The sequence below is a fragment of the Lepidochelys olivacea genome, assembly GCF_965140295.1.
Source record: "Lepidochelys olivacea isolate rLepOli2 genome assembly, chromosome: 2".
Taxonomy (NCBI): domain Eukaryota; kingdom Metazoa; phylum Chordata; order Testudines; family Cheloniidae; genus Lepidochelys; species Lepidochelys olivacea.
This window is the reverse complement of record NC_140412.1, coordinates 63547869-63571676: the sequence shown is the minus strand read 5'-3', so window position 1 is coordinate 63571676 and position 23808 is coordinate 63547869. Positions and strand designations below refer to the sequence as shown.

Below are 23808 nucleotides of genomic sequence, written 5' to 3'. Positions count from 1 at the left end.
GGTTCTGGTGCTGCATATACTGCTGGATAATGCGTGTGGTGTTTAATGTGCTCCTAATTGCCAAAGTGAGCTGAGCGGCCTCCATGCTTGCCTTGGTATGGCGTCCGCACAGAAAAAAGGCGCGGAACGATTGTCTGCCGTTGCTCTGACGGAGGGAGGGGCGACTGACGACACGGCTTACAGGGTTGGCTTCAGGGAGCTAAAATCAACAAAAGGGGTGTCTTTACATCAAGGAGTATTTCAGGCAGGACTTCACGGAGGGTTCCAATAAGAAATGGTGCACCTAAGTTATCGTTCTTATTGGAACAAGGAGGTTAGCCTGGCCTCTGATTGATACATGGCTAGATTTACCTCGCTGCACCTTCTCTGTGAGTGACTGCAGTGTGACCTAGAGGAATGAGTCCCCTAGACAGGGGAGGAGGCAAATGAGTACAAAACAAATCTGGTCTATTTCTTGTTTTGACCCACTCCATCTATCTTTTACATCTTTGGCTGGCAGCAGACGGTGCAGAAGGACTGCATGCCATCCACATCTCATGGCTGCTCGGCAGAAGATGGTACAGTACGACTGCTAGCCATCCTCATCTCTTGCCTGCCTGGCAGAAGATGGTACAATACGACTACTAGCAATCCTCATCTATTGCCTGCCTGGCAGAAGATGGTACAGTACGACTGCTAGCAGTCCGTATCGCCTGCCCGCTCACCATAAGACGGTTCAATAGGACTGACTGCAGGACTAAAGAGAATGACCTGGTCAAGTCACTCCAAATTTAGTCCCTGCGCCCATGTCTGCCCAGGCGCTCCCAGTCGACGTGGCCAGGAGCACCTCGGACATGACGATGACGGCTACCAGTCGTACTGTACCGTCTGCTGCCACAAGGCAATGCCGTACCGTGTCTGCCAGCACCCAGGAGACATAGGGTGACGGTTACCTGAGCGGGCTCCATGCTTGCCGTGGTATGGCGTCTGCACAGGTAACTCAGGAAAAAAGGCGCGAAACGATTGTCTGCCCTTGCTTTCATGGAGGGAGGGAGGGAACGGGGGCCTGACAATATGTACCCAGAACCACCCGCGACAATGTTTTAGCCCCATCAGGCATTGGGATCTCAACCCAGAATTCCAATGGGCAGTGGAGACTGCGGGAACTGTGGGATAGCTACCCAAAGTGCAACGCTCCGGAAGTCGACTCTAGCCTCGGTACTGTGGAAGCGCTCCGCCGAGTTAATGCACTTAATGCACTTAGAGCATTTTCTGTGGGGACACACACACTCGAATATATAAAACCGATTTCTAAAAAAACGACTTCTATTAATTCAACCTTATTCCGTAGTGTAGACATACCCTAAGTTAGTAAGGCAGAGATTTGGGATCAAAAAGTCCATTTCTGGAAGTTCACGCATTAATACTTGTAAGTTATTTGCTGGCCACATGAAAAGTATCACATTTTCTACAAAAACATCAATTTTTTCCTGAGAACCAATATGGTTACAAACATTTTCTGTAGGTGCCATAAATTATTAGTTTAACAGAGAACTGTATATTGTATAGCTCTAGGTTTTATTCATCTCCAGTGAAGTGCTATGAAGTTCAGCAACCCAACAGCATCTAAATTCAGCACAGAGTTCTGTTTAGCAAAATCAACATCATAGGAAGTTTAGAACTAAGCTATTCAGGGGTTAAGTGTAGGATTAGATTGAAGTATATAGCCTGTGGATTTTGTACATAATATACACTGCATATGGATAGCAGTTCCATCTGGCTAGAGTAACTAGCAGAAAGATATAAGCAGATAAAATTACAGCTAATTTAGTAACACGCACCCACATGATACCAGTAACTTCAAGTCCAGATTTGACTGAAAATGTTTATAATTGTTACCATTTGCATCTCTTCACTGAACTTTAAATTCTTATAAAAGTGCCTATGTATAATTAAAATAGGGACCTCACCACAGCAATTCATGGCTTGGTGATTTCTAGAGTGGATTACTGCAATGTAACGTGTAACTACACTTGAAAACCCCTAAGAAGGTACAGGTGGTGTAGAATTCGGCTACTGGCAAGTTAAGCCATATCATTACAGGGAACATAATATTGCAGATCTCAAGGAACTGCAATGGTCACCATATTAACTTCCAAATGCAATTTAACGAGTTTATTTCAATCTATAAAGACCTATATAACTTAGTCCTAGTTATCAGAGCCACAGTCTGTCTCACAAACAGCCATGGTTACAAGTGAGGACAGCTGGGCACTTTGACTAAGAATCCCTAGATCTAAAAGTCTGAAATGGGTGGCCAAGCATTCTCCAGGGCCTCGTCTTAGGAATTTGCTTCCTCTAATAGTCCAACACTGCTAGAGTTTGTTGAATTTTACAGTAAAAAGCTTATCTCTTTTCTCAAGAGCTTGCTTCAAAAGATGGGATGGGATGCGGGAAAATTGTATGTTGGAAAATGACTTTTTTCTATTGGCTTCTTCCAGAGATGCAAAATACAGTGGGTTTTTTATTAAATTTTGGACATAAACCTCGAGACATGCAGGTAAATCAAACACAGTAAAAAAAAAAATCATGTATATAAACCTATCAAGCTGTGAACTACAAGGATTATAGTATGTACCTCCTACCCATAGTTGTGAGCACTTACTCACATGAGCAATCTCACTGAAGTCAAACTCATGAAAGCTAATCATAGGAGTAAGGGCTTACCAACAGGAGTAGGGTCCTACCAAATTCACGGCCATGAAAAATGCATCACGAACTGTGAAATCTGGTCTCCCCCATGAAACCTGGTCTTTTCTGTGCTTTTACCTTATACTATACAGATGTCACATGGAAAAGCAGCGTTTCTCAAATTAGGAGTCCTGACCCAAAAGGGAGTTGCAGGGGGTCACAAGGTTATTTTAGTGGGGTCCTGGTATTGCCACCCTTACTTCTGTGCTGACTTCAGAGCTGGGTGGCCAGAGGATGATGGCTGTTGGCAGGGCACCCAGCTCTGAAGGGGTGGCACCCACCAAAAGCAGTGCAGAAATAAGGGTGGCAATACCATATCATGCCATCCTTTCTTTTGCACTCCCAGCCTGCAGCCGCTGCTCTCCAGCCGCCCAGCTAAGAAGGCAGCGCCTCTGCCAGCAGCAGCACAGAAGTAAGGGTAGACGTTCCACAACCCCCTTACAATAACCTTGTGACCAACTCTTTTTTGGGTCAGAACCCCTAAAATTACAACACTGTGAAATTTCAGATTGAAATAGCTGAAATCATGACATTTACGATTTTTAAAGTCCTATGACCGTGAAATTGATCAAAATGGACTGTGAATTTGGTAGGGTGCTAAACATGAGTAAGAGTTACATAAAGTAGACTTCCATTTCTACTGTTATTATTCTTCAAGTGGCAAAAAAAGAACAAATCTCACTTCAAGCCCCTTACAAATCATTTACTTTAGCCCAAGAACTGTTGGTGATGTGTTTACATGAAGTGTAAGTATGAGTTTCCTGAAGGGGTTATGTCGGCATTTTGTTTCAATGCTAAAATACAGCTGGGGAAGAGAGGAAACGAGGAAGTTCAGAATAATGCTCCTTTAGATCCACTTCAATTTCTCCTACTGAGTTAATCAGACATGACGTTGATTTTATTCTGTATTCAGGACCTGTTAGGTATTCTATCCAACTGAAATACAAACACTTGTTTCAGTTACTGAGACAAGCAGGTAGAGATTAAAAGAAGCATTGCTGAATCTCCTTTACATTTACAGTGGACTTTTTAATAATTACTATATACTGTATATCGTCTGGAGACCCAAATCTTCAAAAACAATCATGACTTTTAAGAATGTAATCGTACCCTGTTAGTGATATAAGAGTTCACATCAGGAAGAACTATTGCACTTTACAGAATTCAGCAGAGAGATGATTCTTCTCTAGTACTCAGTAGCAGCAGTATTTCAGGGCTTTTATGCTGTGGCTTTGACAGTCTAAACAGAAATTAAATCCCTGCAATCATAACTCATCCTCCAATTGCTTTAAAATGGACATTTAGCTCCTCAAAGGGGTTGACAATGTCTTTTTAAATTATAACTGCTGATTTATATCACTGTCGTATGACAAAATAGACAAAGTTTTCAAGTCTGGATCTATAACAAGTATCCCTAGCACACACTAGTGGACAGAGTTCTTTACGAATAAAATAGGTCTGCTCTCTGCTGACCAATTAAGAAACTATCTTCATGATAATTGTTCTGTACGAATATTAAAAAAAAAAAAAAGTGTATCAGATTGCAGATTTCACGTGTTTTCCTCTTTCTTCTGTCACATGAATTCATTTCTTCAAATGAGATTTCTAGTCACCATTTACTTGTTGGAACCCCAAAAAAATTGCACAGGACCATTTTTGTATTTCTTGTATGTTTCCAAATCATTCCTTGCTATGCTGGTCCATTGGGAAAGAGACTGAAGTGTTCCAGAGTTCAAAAGCTGACTGTTGGCCCAGGATTGTTAATGTGAAAAATTCTTTTGTTTGTAGCAGCTGTTACAAATCAAAAAGTAATTATATTTCAGAGAGTCACACAGTGTGATTTTTATCCTAACAAGAGTTTACAAAAATAGAACTATGTTGTTCCAAAATGTACTGGAAACCAAGATTCCTAGAATATTTTTTCATCCAATTCAAAATATACATGTGATGTTAGCGTGATTAGTTCTGAGGAAAACCACAAAATGAATGACATTCCAGTGTTTATAATGAAATTGTGTTTGTCTTAAGTATATGCGGGTAGTTCTGGGGGAAAGACACAAGTAGCCTTTCCCCTGACCCACCACACGCAAAGGATATGTACAAAAAGTAGTTCATGCACTTTATGGTGGAGCGGGAGGGCCTGGGGACTGTTCCTTCCTAGCAACACCAAAATGTCCCAAATGCAAGGAGGAGGAGGAGTGGGCAGGAGATGCAGCCATGGCCCTGCTACCCACTTAGCAGCCTGCAGTGATGACCAGGCACACTACAGTGAGCTGGCTGGATTACCCAACAGGATAGTAAAACATGCACATTAGGGGTGAAATTCCAGCCCTATTAAAGTCAACAGGAGTGTTACCATTGACTTCAAAGGAGCCAAGATTTCACCTACAAATTTAGGAGAGGATGGGCTTTCCAGTCACAATCCTTCCCATTGTTTCTTCTGTGCCAAAAGAAACTCTGTACAGCCTCCAGTACTAGGCAGAGCCCAAAGGTGGGATTTTCAAAAGCATTCAATGTTGGCCTAACTCTGTTCCTCTTAAGGCTATTTTTACAACTGACTTTAATGAACTAGACCAACTCTGAATGCTTTTTGAAAATCCCACTCTAAACACACAATCTAGCCCTTGCTATTATCATCAAACATTGCAAATTTTCAATCAAGTCAGGTCCTGAATAGACAGTCATGGTATGGGCTCCTTTTGTAACTTGTTTTGTGATACCTCTCGGTTTCATCGGGATTTGACATTGAAATATAGACAAAGATTAGAGCCTTCCAAAACGGTGGAGTGAATTTAAATATGGGGTACTAAAATAGCAATTAACACTATTAAGACAGATTTAGTTCTGAAGGGAAGATGGGTATAACGATAATGAAATAGCTTGGTTTGCTAAATTATTACAGTGCAGTATATCTGAAATTTTGATAAACTGTGTGATGCTACAGTGCTGTAAATAATTTGGTAGAAAAACAACAACATTTTAATAAGCCATGTGGAATAGATTGTCCTTTCCTTCCTGCTGGGATATTGATATTTTTTCTGATAATAATTTTAAATAGCAACAATTATGGAGGCATGCATTGCTGATGCTAGATGAGTGCCCAATGTCTACACTCTACTGAGACCCAATGATGGCTACCAAATTAAAGCATCTTATTATAGCTTAATAAAAGGGGGTGAGGGGAGGGAGGACAGCAAACCTCCAGGCATTTTAAATGCACCCATCACTGTAGTATCTAGGATCCCTCCTGGAAAATACCACGATTGGGAGACTCGCATACCACCACAACACTCCAAGATGCAGGAGGTTCAGACTATCCAGGTCATTCAGGTCTCCAGCAGTGAAACCTCAGACATGGAAGAAGAAACAACTAAGATGACAGAAGTTACTGAGTGCTATAAGGTGTGTGTATTTAAGGGTGAACGTTGTATCAGTGGTTGGGTCCACCGCATATATCAGACTATCATGAAAATGTCTTTAAACTGACCTAGTTGATTTATAAAATAGGACTCAATGAGGAACATTTGGATTCAGTTTCTAATTCCCAAGGTTGAGTCCACTCATTCACAAATGGCTGGAAATAAATGTATTCTGGCCAGTCTACTGGCAGTAGATGGAGTCCATGTGACCTCTTCTCACATGCACCCTAAGAAAGGACAAATTTATCCATGTATTTTAAGGTACTCCACAGCAGACAAGTAATTAATTCTCACAGTAATAAAGGCAAAGGTCCCCCAGAATATGGGAAAATCAGATATCTTTTCTTTCCCTGGACCTTTCTTAAAAGTATCAGTGAAGAAAATGTAAGAAACTTAACACTGCAGCTCACACTGAAGGAAGCTCTTTTGGGAATCTTGAATTCAGCAATGCGGGAGAATAAAATCCAGGGTCAAAATGAATCTTCACTTTCCATTTTTGCCCAAACTTGCTTGCTGATAACGCTACAGTGGAGACGCATGGCACCCAGAAAACGAGTTATGTGGCTTGCCATTTCTAGACTTTTGGGATCTACAACAATACGTAAAAAGTGTTGTCCTGGTACAATCTATAAAGGAGATGTAGTCTCCTAAAAACATTACAGTGTATTAGAAGTCTTAATCTGGAACTTTTAAAGCAAAATTAATCTCTTACCCCTCTTTTTGAGCAGATTCCCATACACAGAAAGGCTACCTGCTGTAATCTCTCATCAAAATTTAATCTATCACTCTGGTTTTAATTTAACATTATTACATTGTATTTTCGTGTTAAAATCTCTTTTGTTTTCCTTCAGCTTTCTGAAACCATCTGGTTTCTGTTAAGACTAACTTCTTAAAAACTTATAAGGAAGACCCTCATATGATGACATTATGAGATTAATTTTCTAAAGAGAGGCAGAGAGCTGTGTACGATCATGAATGCTCACCTGCAATGATACCTTCATGCAGGTTTACAGTAACTATGTATGCAATCAGGGTAATTACACTTCAGAATGGGTAATTAGGTGTCTAATTACTCATCTGTTTGCACAATTACTCAAACTGCACTAACACTTGTGGTAAATGTAGTAACACATGTGCATGCACATTTTTTGTGCGCACAAGTCTCTCTACCTTTTGGAAAGGTGGTCTCTCGTGCTTGATGGATATTATATGTTGAGGGTTATTATAACACATACATTCTCTTCAGCTGTTTCCTGGAAGTTCTATGCCTTGTCCTTACCATTCCTCAGTTAAAATGAAAACACAGAACACCTGTGAAAATATTTCTAGTGTGGTAAGGAGGCTGATATAGGGGTTACATAAAATACTTATGAGGCATTGTAACTATAGTTATTTAATAATGATCTAGCAAATTACATATGATTTGCTTTTTACTTTGTTTGTGTTCTGATTTCTTGTGCTATACATACAAACAGGCTTGCACATATATTTGTGCAAATGGGTCAAAATCCCCCCCATTTACTTTATATTTTATAAAATGTAAAGTGTTTCTACTCATATTGTTTTTGTTTGATTACAAATGGGTCAGGATGCTCTGCAATGTAATTAACTCAGCAATGAATCTATGTTCAACCTGTCATATTATTGTACATATTTAGGATAGCCGTGTGGTTAAAAACACAAGACTCAGTCAGGAGACTTGGATTCTAAAGTCCTGACTCTGCCACAGCCTTTAGTCTAACTTTGGACAGGAAACTGAGGCCTCCATATACACAATCAATACAAATGTCAGGGGACCTGGTTACAATAGGGCTCTCCCTATTGTATGTAGTATTAAAATATATATGTATATATCTGTGCCTCAGTTTCCTTATCTGTAAGCTAGGGACAATAATACTCACTGGTCCCAAATTAATATTTGAAAAGAGTGATGCAGTCCTCAGAGAAGGTGCAATATAAATTCAAAGTATTATTAAGTATTTGTTTTATAACCCCCCTTCTACACTCTTCCCTTGTATGCAGATGTTTTTACTTTAAATGCTACAGTGATCCCAGTCCATAACCATTTGTTTCCTTCACTTTCTCATATAACCATGGCTATGATTCAATTCTAAAGTTAACATTGTGTAAGACTACTAGAATGCACCCCTCGTTTAAGTAAATTATCAGTCAATAAAAGGAGCATAAGTATCTTATTGCTGTCTTCTGGGAGATGCACCCAGGACTGGATTATAGCCCTGATTCACCCATGTACTTAAACACATGCCTAACTTTAAGAACGTGAATGGTCTGGTTGCAGTAAAGACTTCAGAGGGACTACTCACAAGTTTAAAGGGAGGGATGTACCTTGCTGAATTGTGTTCTATGGCAGGATTCATGGTCTTGAGCCCTGGGCCTAAAGGAGGCCCATGGACCCTCAAAGTTTGAATCTCAGGATCAACATAGGAGGCCTGCCCCCAAACTCATGAGGAAAGGAGGAAGCAATATTGGCAGAGCATGGAGTCAGAGGGCTTCATGCAGTTTAGCAAGGAGAAGGGTTGGATTTTCATGTGTTAAGGTTCTGGTCAGGTCGGATCTGCACTCCATTTAGTCTTAATCCATCACTGGACACCATCCATTGAATCTAAAACACACACAGACAACAAGGGAACAGAGATTATATTCCTTACTGATAGTCCATCCTTTAGTTATATTCATGTTATGATTTTTAATTTATGGGACAGGTGCCCAGAGCACTGGATGGACGTCTGTATTTGCATTTGAAAAATCTGCATTAATTACATACCCCTTCCATATTATCAAATCTCTAAACATAAAAACTGTGTTCCATTTTGGAAATGATGAACGTGATCTGAAGACCATCTTCCAATTTCCAGAACAGATCAGAAGTGATTGCTGAGGACTTTAAATATCCCATTTCAGTCATCTATGGATCGTTAAATGCCAGGGTAAATATTATCAGCCAAAAATTCCTCATTAATAAATGTATTCATACCGGACGAAAAAGTTCCCTGAAGGCTACTTAATCCAATGAAATCTTTGTTTTAACCCCTTCAGTTCTGCATTAAACCCATCAGAACAAATAAATAATACTTAGTTCTTAAAATATACATGGGGTCAACCCTCAAATGGTTAAAGAATTTAATCACAAGGCAAAGCAGCCTTCTTCATACTAAGAGTTCACTATAGAGGAAGTAAATTATATATGTAGTTAGGATTCAAAAAGACAAATCAAAGGAGGAGGAGGAGGGTTAATAAATCTGTCCTCTGATGAGGATATTCTATTATAAAATCATTTGTAAGAATATTAACCTGTAAAAACAAATTGCTGATGGGTTCATGGGTTGAATGAGACTGTTATAAAGGGCCATTAAATGCAAAAGAGAATAGCTATAACCAGTTAAAGGCTGAAAGCGTAAACTAGAAGTAGATCTTTTTCATTATACTTGCACCATTCACACTGCAACATAGATGTTCAGTTATGAGAGCATTTTCATCATGTTCACTGTTTTATAAAGGTTTATCACCCAGTGCCACTTTTTTCTTCTCTTTATGCTGTACAAAAAGAAACTTAAACTTTTTTCCTTTGGGTGTGTGTGTTTAATTCCCATCCACCAATTTTCAAATTACAAATTCATGTCTTATCCACCCTGGAACTCTACAGATGATTGTCTGTAGCTAACAGAATTTGGGAATAATTAAGAAAGAGATAGATAACTAATACGATAGAAAATATCATATTTCCTCTATGTAAATCCACAGTACGCCCACATCTTGAATACTGCATGCAGATGTGGTCGCCCCATCTCAAAAAAGATATATTGGAATTGGAAAAGGTTCAGAAAATGGCAACAAAAATTATTAGAGGTATGGAACAGCTGCTGTATGAGGAAAGACTAATAAGACTGAGACTTTTCAGCTTGGAAAAGAGACAACTAAGGGGGGGATATGACAGAGGTCTATAAAAATCATGACTGGTGTGGAGAAAATAAATAAGGAAGTGTTATTTACTCCTTCTCATAACACAAGAAGCAGGGATCACCAAATGAAATTAATAGACAGCAGGTTTAAAACAAACAAAAGGAAGTATTTGTTCACACAATGTAGTCAACCTGTGGAACTCGTTGCCAGATGATGTTGAAAGCCAAAACTATAAGAGGGGTCAAAAAAGAACTAGAGAAGTTCATGGAGGATAGGTCCATGAATGGCTATTAGCCAGGATGGGCAGGGATGCAAAACCATGCTCTGAAGTGTCCCTAGCCTCTGTTTGCCAGAAGCTGGGAATGGGAGAAATAGCATGATTATGAATGACTGGAAAACTAGTGAGATTATAGTACCACAAGAAATTGAAACATAAGCAGTTAAGGGAGGGTAGGGAGAGAGAGATTTTTAGTCAGGCTCTTCTGAACAAGGTTTTTGTTCATTTTTGTTAACATCCATTTAACTCATTAACTCTGTAAATTCAAGCAATAAGTTTCAGTCCAGAGACTCTCTCTGACTGTAAATTTATACAGCACCTGCCATAAACTGAGCGCCTAATCCTGATGGGGATATCTGCCACTGTAAGGTAAATATTAAAAATATATAATAAATCAAAACCCTGAGACACACTTGGGACAAAAGAGTTTTGTTTTTAACAGAGAGACTCAGCATCCCTAACCTCTGGACCTTCCTCATACTTTTAAGATACATCAGGCAATAAAAACTTTTTTTTAAAGTTTCAGAACTTTTTAAATATCACAGGGAAATGTAAACAGGGAGGCTAGCAAAGAGGAGCAGATCAGCGATAAGACTACCATGATACCAACTGGCTAAGCAGCAGTTCTGCAGAAAAGGACCTGGGGATTACAGTGGATGAGAAGCTGGATATGAGGCAGCAGTGTTCCCTTGTTGCCAAGAAAGCTAACAGCATTTTGGGCTGCATTAGTAGGAGCATTGCCAGCAGATTGAGGGAAATGATTATTGCCCTCTATTCAGCACTGGTGAGGCCACGTCAGGAGTACTGCGTCCAGTTTTGGGCCCCCCACTACAGAAAGGATGTGGACAAATTGGAGAGAGTCCAGCGGAGGGCAACGAAAATGATCAGGAGACTGGGGCATATGACTTATGTTGGATCATATTAAAGAAGTTCTGTATTAAAATCACAAATGAGTTTGATTCCCCAGAGTTTAAATTCCAGGGTATTACTAATTAAGAGGTCTCTTGGTTTTTGGTACTGTTTCTCTCCCTCTATGTGTGAAACTTGCAAGCTGCTAATTGTGTTAGTACATTCTAAGACAGAGTCTGTTCTCAAAGCAATTCACAGAGAGAGAGAGACTCAAAGCAATACTCTAACAACAGAAACAGCACCCAGAGACTCCCCGCCCTTTTGTTGTATTAACAATTGTGATTAAAATAGAGATAGAGGATGTATGTGGATGGATGCTTGGTGTGGATAATAACTGAATGATCAGGGAGGTGCCAGCCTAAGAATCCAGTGTCCATTGGCTGAAGAAGGCATCAAGTGGAAATAACCAGAGGATCCCCCGGAGGGCAGACTGGAATCCACCCAACAGCCTCAAGAATGGGAGAACCAAAGAACAAGATAACATCTTGGAGCCGTCAGGAATGTGCTATCTGCTGATCGATTCAGCAACAGCATGATGAAGCAATTCCCATAGACTGGCATAGGAAGAAATTCCTATAAAAATAGACTCTAAAAAGTGAGAACTTTGGGGTCTGATTCTGCAAACCAACTTCCAGGAGCATCAGATGAGCATCTGACAAGGCCCTGCTCCCTCCTCATGTCCTGGCCAGTGGCTTGGCATGAGCAACTCTAAGGCTGGTAACTATGATAACAACCTTGCAGAACCTGTGTGTGTGTGTGTGTGTATATGTTTGTATGAATGAATGTGAGAATAAATTTGAGATAGTTATAGTTATAACATTCGATTCAAACTGCTTACTATGATTCTTTCTGTATTCACAGTAAATGTGGTATTTTGCCTTTTTCCCTTTAATAAGATCCTGCTGGTTTTTATTTTATTGGTACAACACTTATAAGGAGAGGCTGAGGGAACTGGGCTTATTTAGTCTGCAGAAGAGAAGAGTGAGGGGGGATTTGATAGTCTTCAACTACCTGAAGGGGGGTTCCAAAGAGGATGGAGCTCAGCTGTTCTCAGTGGTGGCAGATGACAGAACAAGGAGCAATGGTCTCAAGTTGCAGTGGGGGAGGTCTAGGTTGGATATTAGGAAAAACTATTTCATTAGGAGCGTGGTGAAGCCCTGGAATGCGTTACCTAGGGAGGTGGTGGAATCTCCATCCTTAGAGGTGTGAAAGGAGAATGAATTATATTGAAATTATAATTCATTAAAGAAATGTTACTTGAAGGGTTTGTTGAAATATAGTTGTCAGGAAGAGAAACATTAAGGAGTGTGAGACAATGGGTCCTCAAACTAATTAACTTACAGCTCCTACTGAGCTAGGAGATTGGTAGACGTTAGTATGCAAGTAAGATATGTATGTATATTTGTCAATTTCTGCTTTCTTTTGTCTCTTATGTTAAATTGGCTTTGGCTTAGCTGTATATATAAGTTATCTTGAGCCTCAGAGAGGGGCTCACATCTGGGTGCATTAGCAAAGCACTTTGCTAATAAACAGAGTGGTCTGACAAATTATGTGAGTCCTGAATCTGACTTTGGCAATTTGGAGGTTCCACCGAGATGGCAACCATCTTCTCTGGGACTGTGTGACTCCTGACTGTTCTTAGGACGGCTGTGGCAAGCCGGCACCTGGGCATTTGGCCCGAGCGGTCCTCCGCCAGAACGGAAGGGTGCATGACCACAGTGAAGTCTACGCCATCGAACCTGTTGGTTCCCACTCTGTTCTGGTAGGGATCCCGGGATCTGACATCAGGAATCTGGTCAGGTAATTATTTCTGTGTTTTGTCTGGACTGAGGACTGTCTTGTCTCTGTGTCTATCCGTCCTCCCTGTGGTGTGTTTGAGTCTGGGCACCGTCTCCATCCGGGGATCGGCTGACCAAAGGGTTCCTGTCCCCACGGTCTGAGTGAGTGAAATCTGCACAATCGCAGCCTTGGGTAAAACCTTTGGTGTGAAAGCAAGGGCGACTGAGGCAGTAGCCTGTGGGCTGCTTTTGTGTGTTGCACCGGGCATCGCTCTGACGAACCTGACTTTCCTTCTTGTGTGATTGGTGTGTAAAGTCCTCCTGTATGGGTAACCAGACGTCTAAGTTGGGACAGTTCCCTAAAGGAACGCCGGCTCGGTTTATGTATTTTAGGAAGAGTCCAGACTCCTGTGAATTTCTGGAAAAATGGTCTAGACTAAGGGGGTCAGGTAGAGTGGCTACTACCACCACTACGCTTCTGTCCCCAGAAGCCTTTACAGCTATTCTGAAGGAAAATGGGCCCTTTTCCCACAGAAATGGTCTATAAGGGACTGCTGCAGGCAGAGAGAGAATCTGATCAAAATTGTTTGACTACTGGGTAATGTAATCAAAATCACTAAAGGATGTAAGAGGTTTCTATTGGAACTTAACTTGGCTGCTCCTGGTTGTGTCTAGTTGTACAAGATGGAAGTGTAATCGGGGTACAGTTGTGTAAAAGAGTAATCACAGCGCAAGGGATGTTAGGCAAAAGAGAATTGTGTGTGTGTGTGTGTGTATAGTGCTAAAATCTGAAGCTGTGTCTCAGCTATTACCTGAGAATAAACTTATAGCTTGGTACAGCAGAGAAACTATTGCAAACATGGTCTGTTGCACAAGAGGGGAAACTGAGATACACCATGAATGTATTCATGATACCTCATGAATTTCATAAATGACCAGTGAGTGGGGTAATTCACTAGCCTGACTATAGAACAAAATAAGGACAGCCTGGAAGCAATTCTTCTGTTTTTCCCGCAATTAGCAAGGAAATTTGTAAAAGAAAGTGGTATTATTATGAAGCAATAATCTGTCCCCACCAGGGGGGTGGAAATTGTTTCTTTTGTTTTTAGACTCTACAAGCAAGCTGGCGCCAGCGGAAGAATAACTCAGAATACCATGGATCTATGTTTTGCGTTGTTTGTCTGTGGTGTTTGTCTTGTTGCTAGCATTGTTTTGTTTTAATGAACAGAAAACCTTATGACATGGGTGGGGGATGGCTTCAAAAGGCTGACCGGGGGAGTGGGGGGGGAGATTATGTGTATAGGAATGCAAAAGGCTAACTCAGGAAAATCCCAAAATTCAGTGGCCACTGTTAGGATCTTGGGACAAAGACCGAGTAGACGTCTTAAAAGACAAACTCGGCCAACCTAAAACTAAATTGGCAAAAGGAGAGGTTGATTGTTTCATGCAGTGGTGGGAAGAGGCAACTCATAGGTGGACAGAATCAAAACTTGCCTCTCTCAAAGATTCTGGCTTCTATCCCACCAGATGCAACTCATTTTACTGTTGTTGATTCGTGCTCTGCTTTCTTTTCTGTCCCGGTTCACCCTGACTCCCAGTTCCTGTTTGCCTTTTCTTACAAGGAGCAACAGTACCCACGGACCACACTGCCCCAGGGGTATACTGAAAGCCCGTCATATTTTTCCCAAGCATTAGCCCGAGACCTTGCTAACCTTGTTTTCCCGTCCAGGTCCACACTAGTCCAATATGTAGATGATCTACTCCTCTGTTCCCCTTCATTGTCTCCCTCTGAAACTGACTCTTTAGTGCTCCTTACTGCCCTAGCAAATAAGGGTCACAAAGCTTCTCGCTCTAAACTACAACTCTGTCAAGCTTCTGTCACATACCTTGGCTTTCTCCTCTCCCAGGGTTCCCGTGCACTTTCTCCCACCCGCGTCCAAGCTATCCTTAACTTTCCCCGACCCCACTCCCCACGCCAGGTCCGGAAGTTTTTAGGCATGGCGGGATTTTGCAGTCAATGGATTCCCCAATATGCCTCCCTTGCAAAACCTCTCCAGGAACTCACACGATTCTCTGTGCCTGACCCCATGCCGTGGCCCCCTGAGGCCAATTCTGCCTTTGTTTCCCTCAAACAGGGTTTGGCTTCTGCCCCTGCCTTAGGGCTGCCTGACTATTCTAAGCCTTTTACCCTTTTCTGCCACGAACAGTCTGGGTGTGCACTTGGAGTTCTCACTCAGATGCACAGAGAAAAGAACCACCCAGTGGCTTATTTCTCTGCCACTTTAGACCCTGTTGCCCAAGGCTTACCCCCCTGCCTGCGTGCTGTGGCTGCTGCAGCGCGCCTAGTCGAAACGTCCGATTCCCTTGTTCTCTGTTCTCCTCTTACCCTGCTGGTCCCTCACTGACCTCACCCTGCTCCAAGACTCTGCCCCAGAAACCAAGAGAGAATCCTGGGATGCTCAGGGTTGCTCTCTACATCCCGATTCCTTTTGGCGCTCGCCTACTGGCACCTTTGTAGCCCCCTTTTCACTCTACCCATCTCCGGCCGCCCTGCTACACGGTGTTTCGCATGTCGGAAAGGAGGGAATGGTCTCTGCTGTAACAAAGACAGGATGGTGGGCCCCCCTATTTTAGCTCTTTTGCAGCCCGCCACTGTGCAGCCTGTACCATTTGTCAAAGCCATAATATTTACAGGTAAACCTGTAAAAGTGGCCCAGGGGTTCCGGGGCCTGCCTTAAGCACCGTTCTTGCACAAATGCCTGTCACCTATATGAATTTATATTGGTTATGGGATGTTTATTCTCCGGTTGGATTGAAGCCTTTCCTTGTCACAAGGTTGACTCACTGTCTGTTGCCAAATGTTTGTTAAATCATATTATGCCTGCCAAGGGAATTCCTGCTACTCTGTCCAGTGATCGGGGTACACATTTTACTGGACAACTTGTTCAACACCTGGACGGTATATTGCATATCAAACATCTGTTGCACTGTCCCTACCACCCAGAGTGCAGGTGCAGTTGAAAAACAAAATGGTGTACTTAAGAATAAGCTTGCTAAAATTTTGACTCTACAGGATTAAGCTGGCCAGTAGCCCTTATGGACATGAGATCCACTCCATCCCAAAGGCATAAATTAAGTCCCTTTGAAATTGTTATGGGACGCCCTATGTGAGCTATGACTACTATTACTCCCGTTCCAGATTTGAACTTGACTCACAGTGCACTCCTTCAGTATTGCAAGGGACTAATGCAAGCTGTAAGTCACTTCCATTCACAGGTTCGAGCCGCCTGGCCCACGGAACCCACCTCCGATGCTTGCCACAACCTGGAGCCAGGCGATTGGGTCTACGTATGGCGCCATCATCGAAAGCACGCCTTGGAGCCCTGGTGGAAGGGTCCTCATCAGGTACTGCTTACTACACAGAGGGCTGTTAAACGATCTGGCATCGCAGCGTGGATACGTGCTTCACAGTGTAAGAAGACACCATCCCCAGAGAACCAATCATCACCTCAGGACAACGCAGAGTCAATTTTGATTCCAGAAGAAGACGTAGAGGAACAGTCTGCAATGCCTTACAATCTACACTCTCGTAAGGGTTGCCAGAAGCAGACGACGAACAAAAACGAAAAAAAAGCAGTAGCGAGCCTAGCGCCTACTGCCTGGTGGGCGTAAAACCGTGACTGCAGTTCCCTCAGTTGAGGTTGTCAGAACCAGAAGAGCCTTGCCTCCAACATGCGCCTCTGCCTGTTTCTTGGCTGCTGATATCTTACGGTCTGGGGAGACCACGATGACAATTCTTTTATCCAGCAGCAGGTGTGGATAGCTCAGACCCTTAATATTTCTAATTGCTGGGTCTGCAGCCACATCCCAGCCCACTCTCAAACTGGTGTTCCTGTCCTGGCTATCCCACTCATGTCCCCAGACCTCACTGGAGGGCCTCATCTGTTTAACAAAATATGGAACAGCAATGACACTTGGGAAGCGGTGGGAATAAATGCATCTCAATGGATAAGTGTGGTGGAGGGAAAGGGTCATTGGTGTTGGGTGTATAATGGGAGAGGGCTGGATCTGGGGAAAAGCCGTTGCCTTCAGCATATTGTGGCCAATGGTGTATGGGATTATTCAAACAACACTAAAGTGGCGGGCCGGGTATGGAGATATGAATTTTTTTCTCAACCTGGGATCAAACAGAGAAATCACTCATGTTCCCCTAACAGTAACCTTAGTGAAAACAATACAATCTTTCAATGTCATGCAAATAACACCACTCCTCGTAAGGAGAATTACCCTGTACCCTTTGAGGGATGCTACTCCTCCTTTGCAAACACCTATATGACAAATGGGTGCAACCGACCCTTCCCGGCCTTAATAGGCCATCACTCGGTGTGTGGGACCAGAGCTTATACCGCACTACCAGCTAATTGGTCAGGAATCTGTTATCCCGCCCGACTCTTCCCACAATTCCGAGTGCTAGGAACCTTCCCTCGAGAATGCCTCCGCAATTTCAGGCAAAAAAGAAAGGACTTAACAGATGCCCAATGATATGTAAATAACATAAGCCCCTTAACCTGGGAAGAGGCCATTGGCGGTTCCTTAATACCATTAGGGGGAGTAATACATCATGCAAAAAGGCTCCTAAGGTTACAAGCAGTAGTTGAAATAATGGCAAATGAAACCGGAGAAAGTTTAAGAGCCCTGGCCAAAGAAACAGGGGCAATCCGACAGATGGCCCTCCAAAACCGTCAGGCATTGGACATAGTGCTGGCGGCAAAAGGAGGGACTTGTGCTCTCATTGGAAAAGACTGCTGTGTGTATATACCAGACAACACCAATGAGGTAATAGATCGTGCTAGCCACTTAGAACAAATCGCATATCTTCCCCACGGAGAGCCAAGTTCTTTATGGAAGTGGCTAAGTAACCTTTTCAATTTCTCTGGCATAGGAAACTGGTTGTTTCAGGGAGCCCTAACTCTCCTGTTTGGAATCCTAATAATTTTGGTATGTTTTCAGTTACTTTCCTGTTGTATGCAAAATTGTGTCAGGCATGCTACACAGATAGCTGCCCCAAACCAGAGTGCTAATTTGATGATTTTAAATATCACTGATGAACAAAGAGATAAAGAACAATTGATATGTGGAACCCAGTCATTGTTGGTCACTGCGTAGCTTGACCAAAAGGGGGGATTGTGAAAGGAGAATGAATTATATTGAAATTATAATTCATTAAAGAAATGCTACTTGAAGGGTTTGTTGAAATATAGTTGTCAGGAAGAGAAACATTAAGAAGTGTGAGACAATGGGTCCTCAAACTAATTAACTTAGAGCTCCTACTGAGCTAGGAGATTGGTAAATGTTAGTGTGCAAGTAAGATATGTATGTATATTTGTCAGTTTCTGCTTTCTTTTGTCTCTTATGTTAAATTGGCTTTGGCTTAGCTGTATAAATAAGTTATCTTGAGCCTCAGAGAGGGGCTCACATCTGGGTGCATTAGCAAAGCGCTTTGCTAATAAACAGAGTGGTCTGACAAATTATGTGAGTCCTGAATCTGACTTTGACAGAGGTTGTTAAGGCCCGGCTTGACAAAGTCCTGGCTCGGATGCTTTAGTTGGGGTTGGTCCTGCTTTGAGCAGGGGGTTGGACAAGATGGCCTCCTAAGGTCTCTTCCAATCCTGATATTCTATGATACCAGTAAACAGAGCCGTGCAAACAACTCCTAATAGAAGGTTGAAGTTTCTATCCTGCCCTTCCCCACAAGACAAATGACAATACAAATAACTGGAGAGCTAAGATGTGTACGGAGAGACTGGCTATTCAGACATCTCTAACATTCAGAACTGTAATAGCACAGCAAATGCATCATTCCTGCTATAATAATGGAAAAATGAAGGCCATTCTTGGTAAATGATCACACATGTAGGGTTCACTGTCTCTTATACTTCCATTTGTTTTCACTATAACTTGTCCTAAAAATATATATACCTTGAGTCCTATCAATACATCATGGGACCACTGACCAAGATATTTTTAAAATAAAGTATAACGAGGATCATGGGATACTTGTTCTACTAATGCCACGAGGAAAGAAATGCCGACAAAATCTGTGTAGATTACTAATCACAGTGAGCCAGAGCATGTCCTGATCAGACAGACCTGTCCACTCCAGAAGAGAGATGGAAGAATGCCACTTCCATGGCACAACCCCTATTTCAAAAACTCTACTAGTTACATATATCAGAGGGGAAAATTGATCATTTTTGTAATGAAAAGAATTGCTCATTTATTATGAATTCCTTTAGCATATTTCAAATTTTTACATTTTTGAAAAACAAATGCTCAGAATAAATATTTTAGAAATAATAGCAGACGAGGGACCTCTTGGACATATTTCATCATTTCAAAATATACACTTTATACATGTGAAAATGTATCAAAGCCACAAATGCTTTGGTCAAGAAGTTTCACCCTTCTTGAATTGACTGATGATATCATATGTTCTAGAAATATTTTTATCATTTGGCATGCTGCTAAGCACCATATGGCACAGCACACTGACAAGTGAAAAAGGACTAGTTTTAAATATATATATTTTTTAAAAAGTTATGCTTCTATAGAAGTATGAAGATATAGGCACAAATTCTGTAACTCTATTACAGTACAAGGAGACCATTAGGAAAGGTAAGAATTTTGAGCCCATTCAAAATCAAAAATTAAATTACAAAATTAAACCATAAAGGTAGCTTAAACAAGGGATATAACATTTTAGGAGGAATCTGAACTGAACGTAACAATTACCTTCTCACTCACTATTTAACACTCCTTTTACTAAGCCCTGCAGTTACTGTAGTACTGACATATTAACCCTTCCCTGGACAAAAGAAGAGTAATTGGGCTTTGTGTAGGAAACTCCATAGGGAACGGACAATGATGAAATCCACCCCCAGTTTGGAAACAGCTATTTGAATTTACTATTCCTGCTTTTGGGTTGGAACAGTAGTCACTGCTGCTGCCCCTATTTAGGAAATTTCAGTGAACATAAGAACGGCCATACTGGGTCAGAACAAAGGTCCATTTAGCCCAGTATCCTGTCTACCGACAGTGGCCAATGCCAGGTGCTTCACAGAGAATTAACAGAACAGGTAATCATCAAATGATCCATGCCTTGTCGCTGTGACATTGCACCCCATAATGGCTTATAGAAATATGCTTATGAGTGTAAATATGATTTAACTGGAATATGTTTTATGCTAGATATGCCATGTAACATATCTTTGCAAAGGTTATGTTCTACTAAATGTATTCATCCTATTCATATGCATGTATCATTTTTATATCTAAAGTTATGAACGTTGGCTCTAAACTTGTATCTAAAGCATTTGCTGTAGGAAGCACATAAGGCAGATTTGGTCAACATAATGTGAAGGGGTTATTCAAGTAATTGGGAGTACTTAGCTACCCACGGACCTTGAGAGACGCCAATCCACATCTGAGCTTTCCTGGGAACTAACTTGTAAACAAGAGCATCGGCCTGTAAAGAACTGAGTCATGCATGGACATGTGATTTGCCCATGTGACTCCAAAACTCCATCTTGTAGCTGTGATTCTGCACAGGAAAACGGAAGAGGTTTCCACCCACAAAAGAAAGACTATATAAGACCCTGGGAAACCCCTTGATTTTGTCTTCAACTGGCTCAGAAGATAGCCTCTCCACCCCAAAGAGATATCTGTAAGAAACTGGAACAAAGGACAGTAACTACAGGATTGTGAGTGATTGCTGGACCCGGATTAGGAAGGAGTCTACTTTGTCAAAGAAGCTTATTGGAACATCTCTGAGGGTGAGAATTACCTGCATTTAGTTTCCTACTGTATTAGGCTTAGACATGCATGTTTTGTTTTATTTTGCTTGGTAATTTACTCTGTTCTGTCTGTTATTACTTGGAACCACTTAAATCCTACTTTTTATATTTAATAAAATCACTTTTTACTTATTAATTAATCCAGAGCAAGTATTAATACCTGGGGGAGCAAACAGCTGTACATATCTCTCTATCAGTGTTATAGAGAGCGAACCATTTATGAGTTTACCCTGTATAAGCTTTATACAGAGTACAATGGATTTATTTGGGGTTTGGATCCCATTGGGAGCTGGGTATCTCGATGTTGGGAGACAGGAGCACTTCTTAAGCTGCTTTCAGTTAAGCCTGCAGCTTTTGGGGGACGTGGCTCAGAGCTGGGTCTGTGTTTGTAGCAGGCTAGTGTGTCTGGCACAACCAGGCAGGGCACTGAAGTCCCAAGCTGCCAGGGAAAATGGGCTTAGAGGTAGTCTCAGCACATCAGGTAGCAGTTCCCAAGGGGGTTTCCGTGACCCAGCCGTCACAGTCGCCCATTCCCAATGCAGCCACATAAGCACAAATCAAAAAGCCCCTTCTTCAAGGACCCAGATTAAGACATAGGCACTACAGGCCTGTGTTCAGGGCTTTGGCTCCTGGAGTCTGGTGATAACATCAGAATCTCAACTTTAAATTTTTAAAAAATTGAGTTTCTAGCACTCATGTTGGTGAAGAAATGTTCAAAACCATGACTATGCATAACCATCACAGGGGTGTTTGCAGAATGCCCAAAATAATAGCTCTGAGAGGTGCGGATCACCCCCTTCACATCAACTCCGAAACCTATCACTCTGGCAGTCTCCACAAATACCATTGCAGCAAAGAATTGCGTGTGACCTTATCTGCCACCACCCCACTGTGGTACTTCTAGAACACTGAGAATAGGTGGGGGCTGAGTCTTCACTCTTCTGGAACACAACCAAGCCCACTTAACATCAGAGAGCTGTCGCTGGGGGAGCCGGAGGACTCCATCATGCCCAGAATGGAGTGATGGTGGGCCCCCATCAGATGGTTATTTTGTGGGTGACCCCTGCCACTGTCACTTCAGGCAAGGTTGGGGCTATGGCATGGGAACAGGACCACAAGAGGTCCTTAGAGTGGTGAGACAAGGTGCCTGGATTGCATTAATCTAGCCCTATTTCTCCATGGCAGCCTAAACAGGATGAGCACAAAGTCCCTCATGTCCCCTCCCAGTGCACAGAGACGCAGAAGTTCCCTTAAGCAGCAATTCTGCCTGTGCCACCCCTGTGGATAAGCACCACAGAACTCTTGTGCTGGCCCTCAGCCCTGGGTGAATCTCATTCTTAGAGAGATTCTTACAACCTATCCTGGAAAACAATCCCTCAATCTCACGGACCTTGGGAGGCAGGCCAGTCCTCGCTTACAGACAGCCCCCTAACCTGAAGCAAATACCCACCAGCAACTACACACCACACCGCCAATCCCTGTAGAAAACCTCATTACCTACTCTGTCCCCATATCTACTCTAGCAACAGCATCAGAGGACCCAACCACATCAGCCACACCATCAGAGGCTCATTCACCTGCACATCTACTAATGTTATATATGCCAGCAAAGCCCCTCTGCCATGTACATTGGCCAAACCGGATAGTCCCAATGTAAAAGAATAAATGGACACAAATTGGACATCAGGAATGGTAACCATACAAAAGCCAGTAGGAGAACACTTCAATCTTCCTGGACAGTCTATAACAGATTTGAAAGTAGCTATACTTGAACAAAAATACTTCAGAAACAGACTTCAAAGAGAAACAGCAGAACTAAAATTCATTTGCAAATTCACCATTAATTTGGGCTTGAATGGGGACTGGGAGTGGCTGGCTCATTACAAAACCAGCTTTGCCTCTCCTGGAATTGACACCTCCTCATCTATTATTGGGAGTGGACTACATCCACTCTGATCGAATTGGCCCTGTCTGTGAGGCAACTCCCTTCCCTTCATGTGTCAGTATATAATGCCTGCATCTGTAATTTTCACTCCATGCATCTGAAGAAGTGGGTGTTTTACCCACGAAAGCTTATGCCCAAATAAATCTGTTAGTCTTTAAGGTGCCACCAGACTCCTTGTTGTTTTTGTGGATACAGACTAACACGGCTGACCCTCTGACATTCTTAGAGAGGGTTGTTAAAATTGCAGATGTACCAAAATGTCTGGAATTAATTCACATAGTCACATTTAATTGTTCTTTGTAAATGGCAGCTCAATCAATATCTCTAGTTCTTTCAGCATTAGAGGAGATGCAACCTGTTCCTTTCTTTAAGAAAATGTGCCAGAACCATGTAGACATTTGGCCTTAATGCACATGCAAAACATTTTTCTCTTCTATTTTTCATTATTTTGGATTAAATGACATTATCAACAGAGTGAAGCAGTGTACTGGATATTTAATTAAAGAGATAGGACATGTTCACTCTCAAGGTAGAGAGGAGGGCTGTTCTCTTTTGACAAGCGAACATTTTAAGGTGAACTACAAAGCAAAACTGAAAACCGAGTTAAGCACAGATTTTTCTTCAGAATGCCCCTACTCACAAGGCTATAGGGGACATTCAGCACAAGTAGTTGACTTAATTAATATTTTCAGAATTTTCTTTTCTTGTTGGGAAATCTTCTTGGCACTTCCTAGTATGTGACATCATAAATGCCAGGAAGTCTCACTGTACACAGAGTGCCCGAGTTGCATTATCTGTGATGTGCAAGAGTGAGGCATTCCAGAAATATATTTAGAGAGCCAGCAAGTATAAGGTATAATAAAATTAATAATTATATCACCACCACCATTAGGTCCTTCTCTTCATTGGTCAGCTACTACTGCAATTGCTCCTTTACTCTTAATAACTACCCATTTTAGACAGATAATATTATGCT

The 23808-nt window shown here is 41.9% G+C and overlaps 2 protein-coding genes across 3 annotated transcripts in view; one reads left to right on the top strand and one right to left on the bottom strand.

The window, feature by feature from the left end:
* LOC311515455 (uncharacterized protein) overlaps positions 1-17244 on the top strand; it is a 172310-nt gene extending 155066 nt beyond the window's left edge. For both annotated transcript variants that reach the window (XM_084618525.1, XM_084618526.1), the window contains exon 3: positions 16311-17244. In XM_084618525.1, coding sequence (XP_084474651.1) covers positions 16311-16706 — 396 coding nt within the window. In that variant the 3' untranslated portion in view covers positions 16707-17244. The remainder of the gene's footprint in view (positions 1-16310) is intronic.
* CYP7B1 (cytochrome P450 family 7 subfamily B member 1) overlaps positions 1-23808 on the bottom strand; it is a 187531-nt gene that overhangs the window by 141111 nt on the left and 22612 nt on the right. The gene's annotated exons all lie outside the window — the stretch shown is intronic.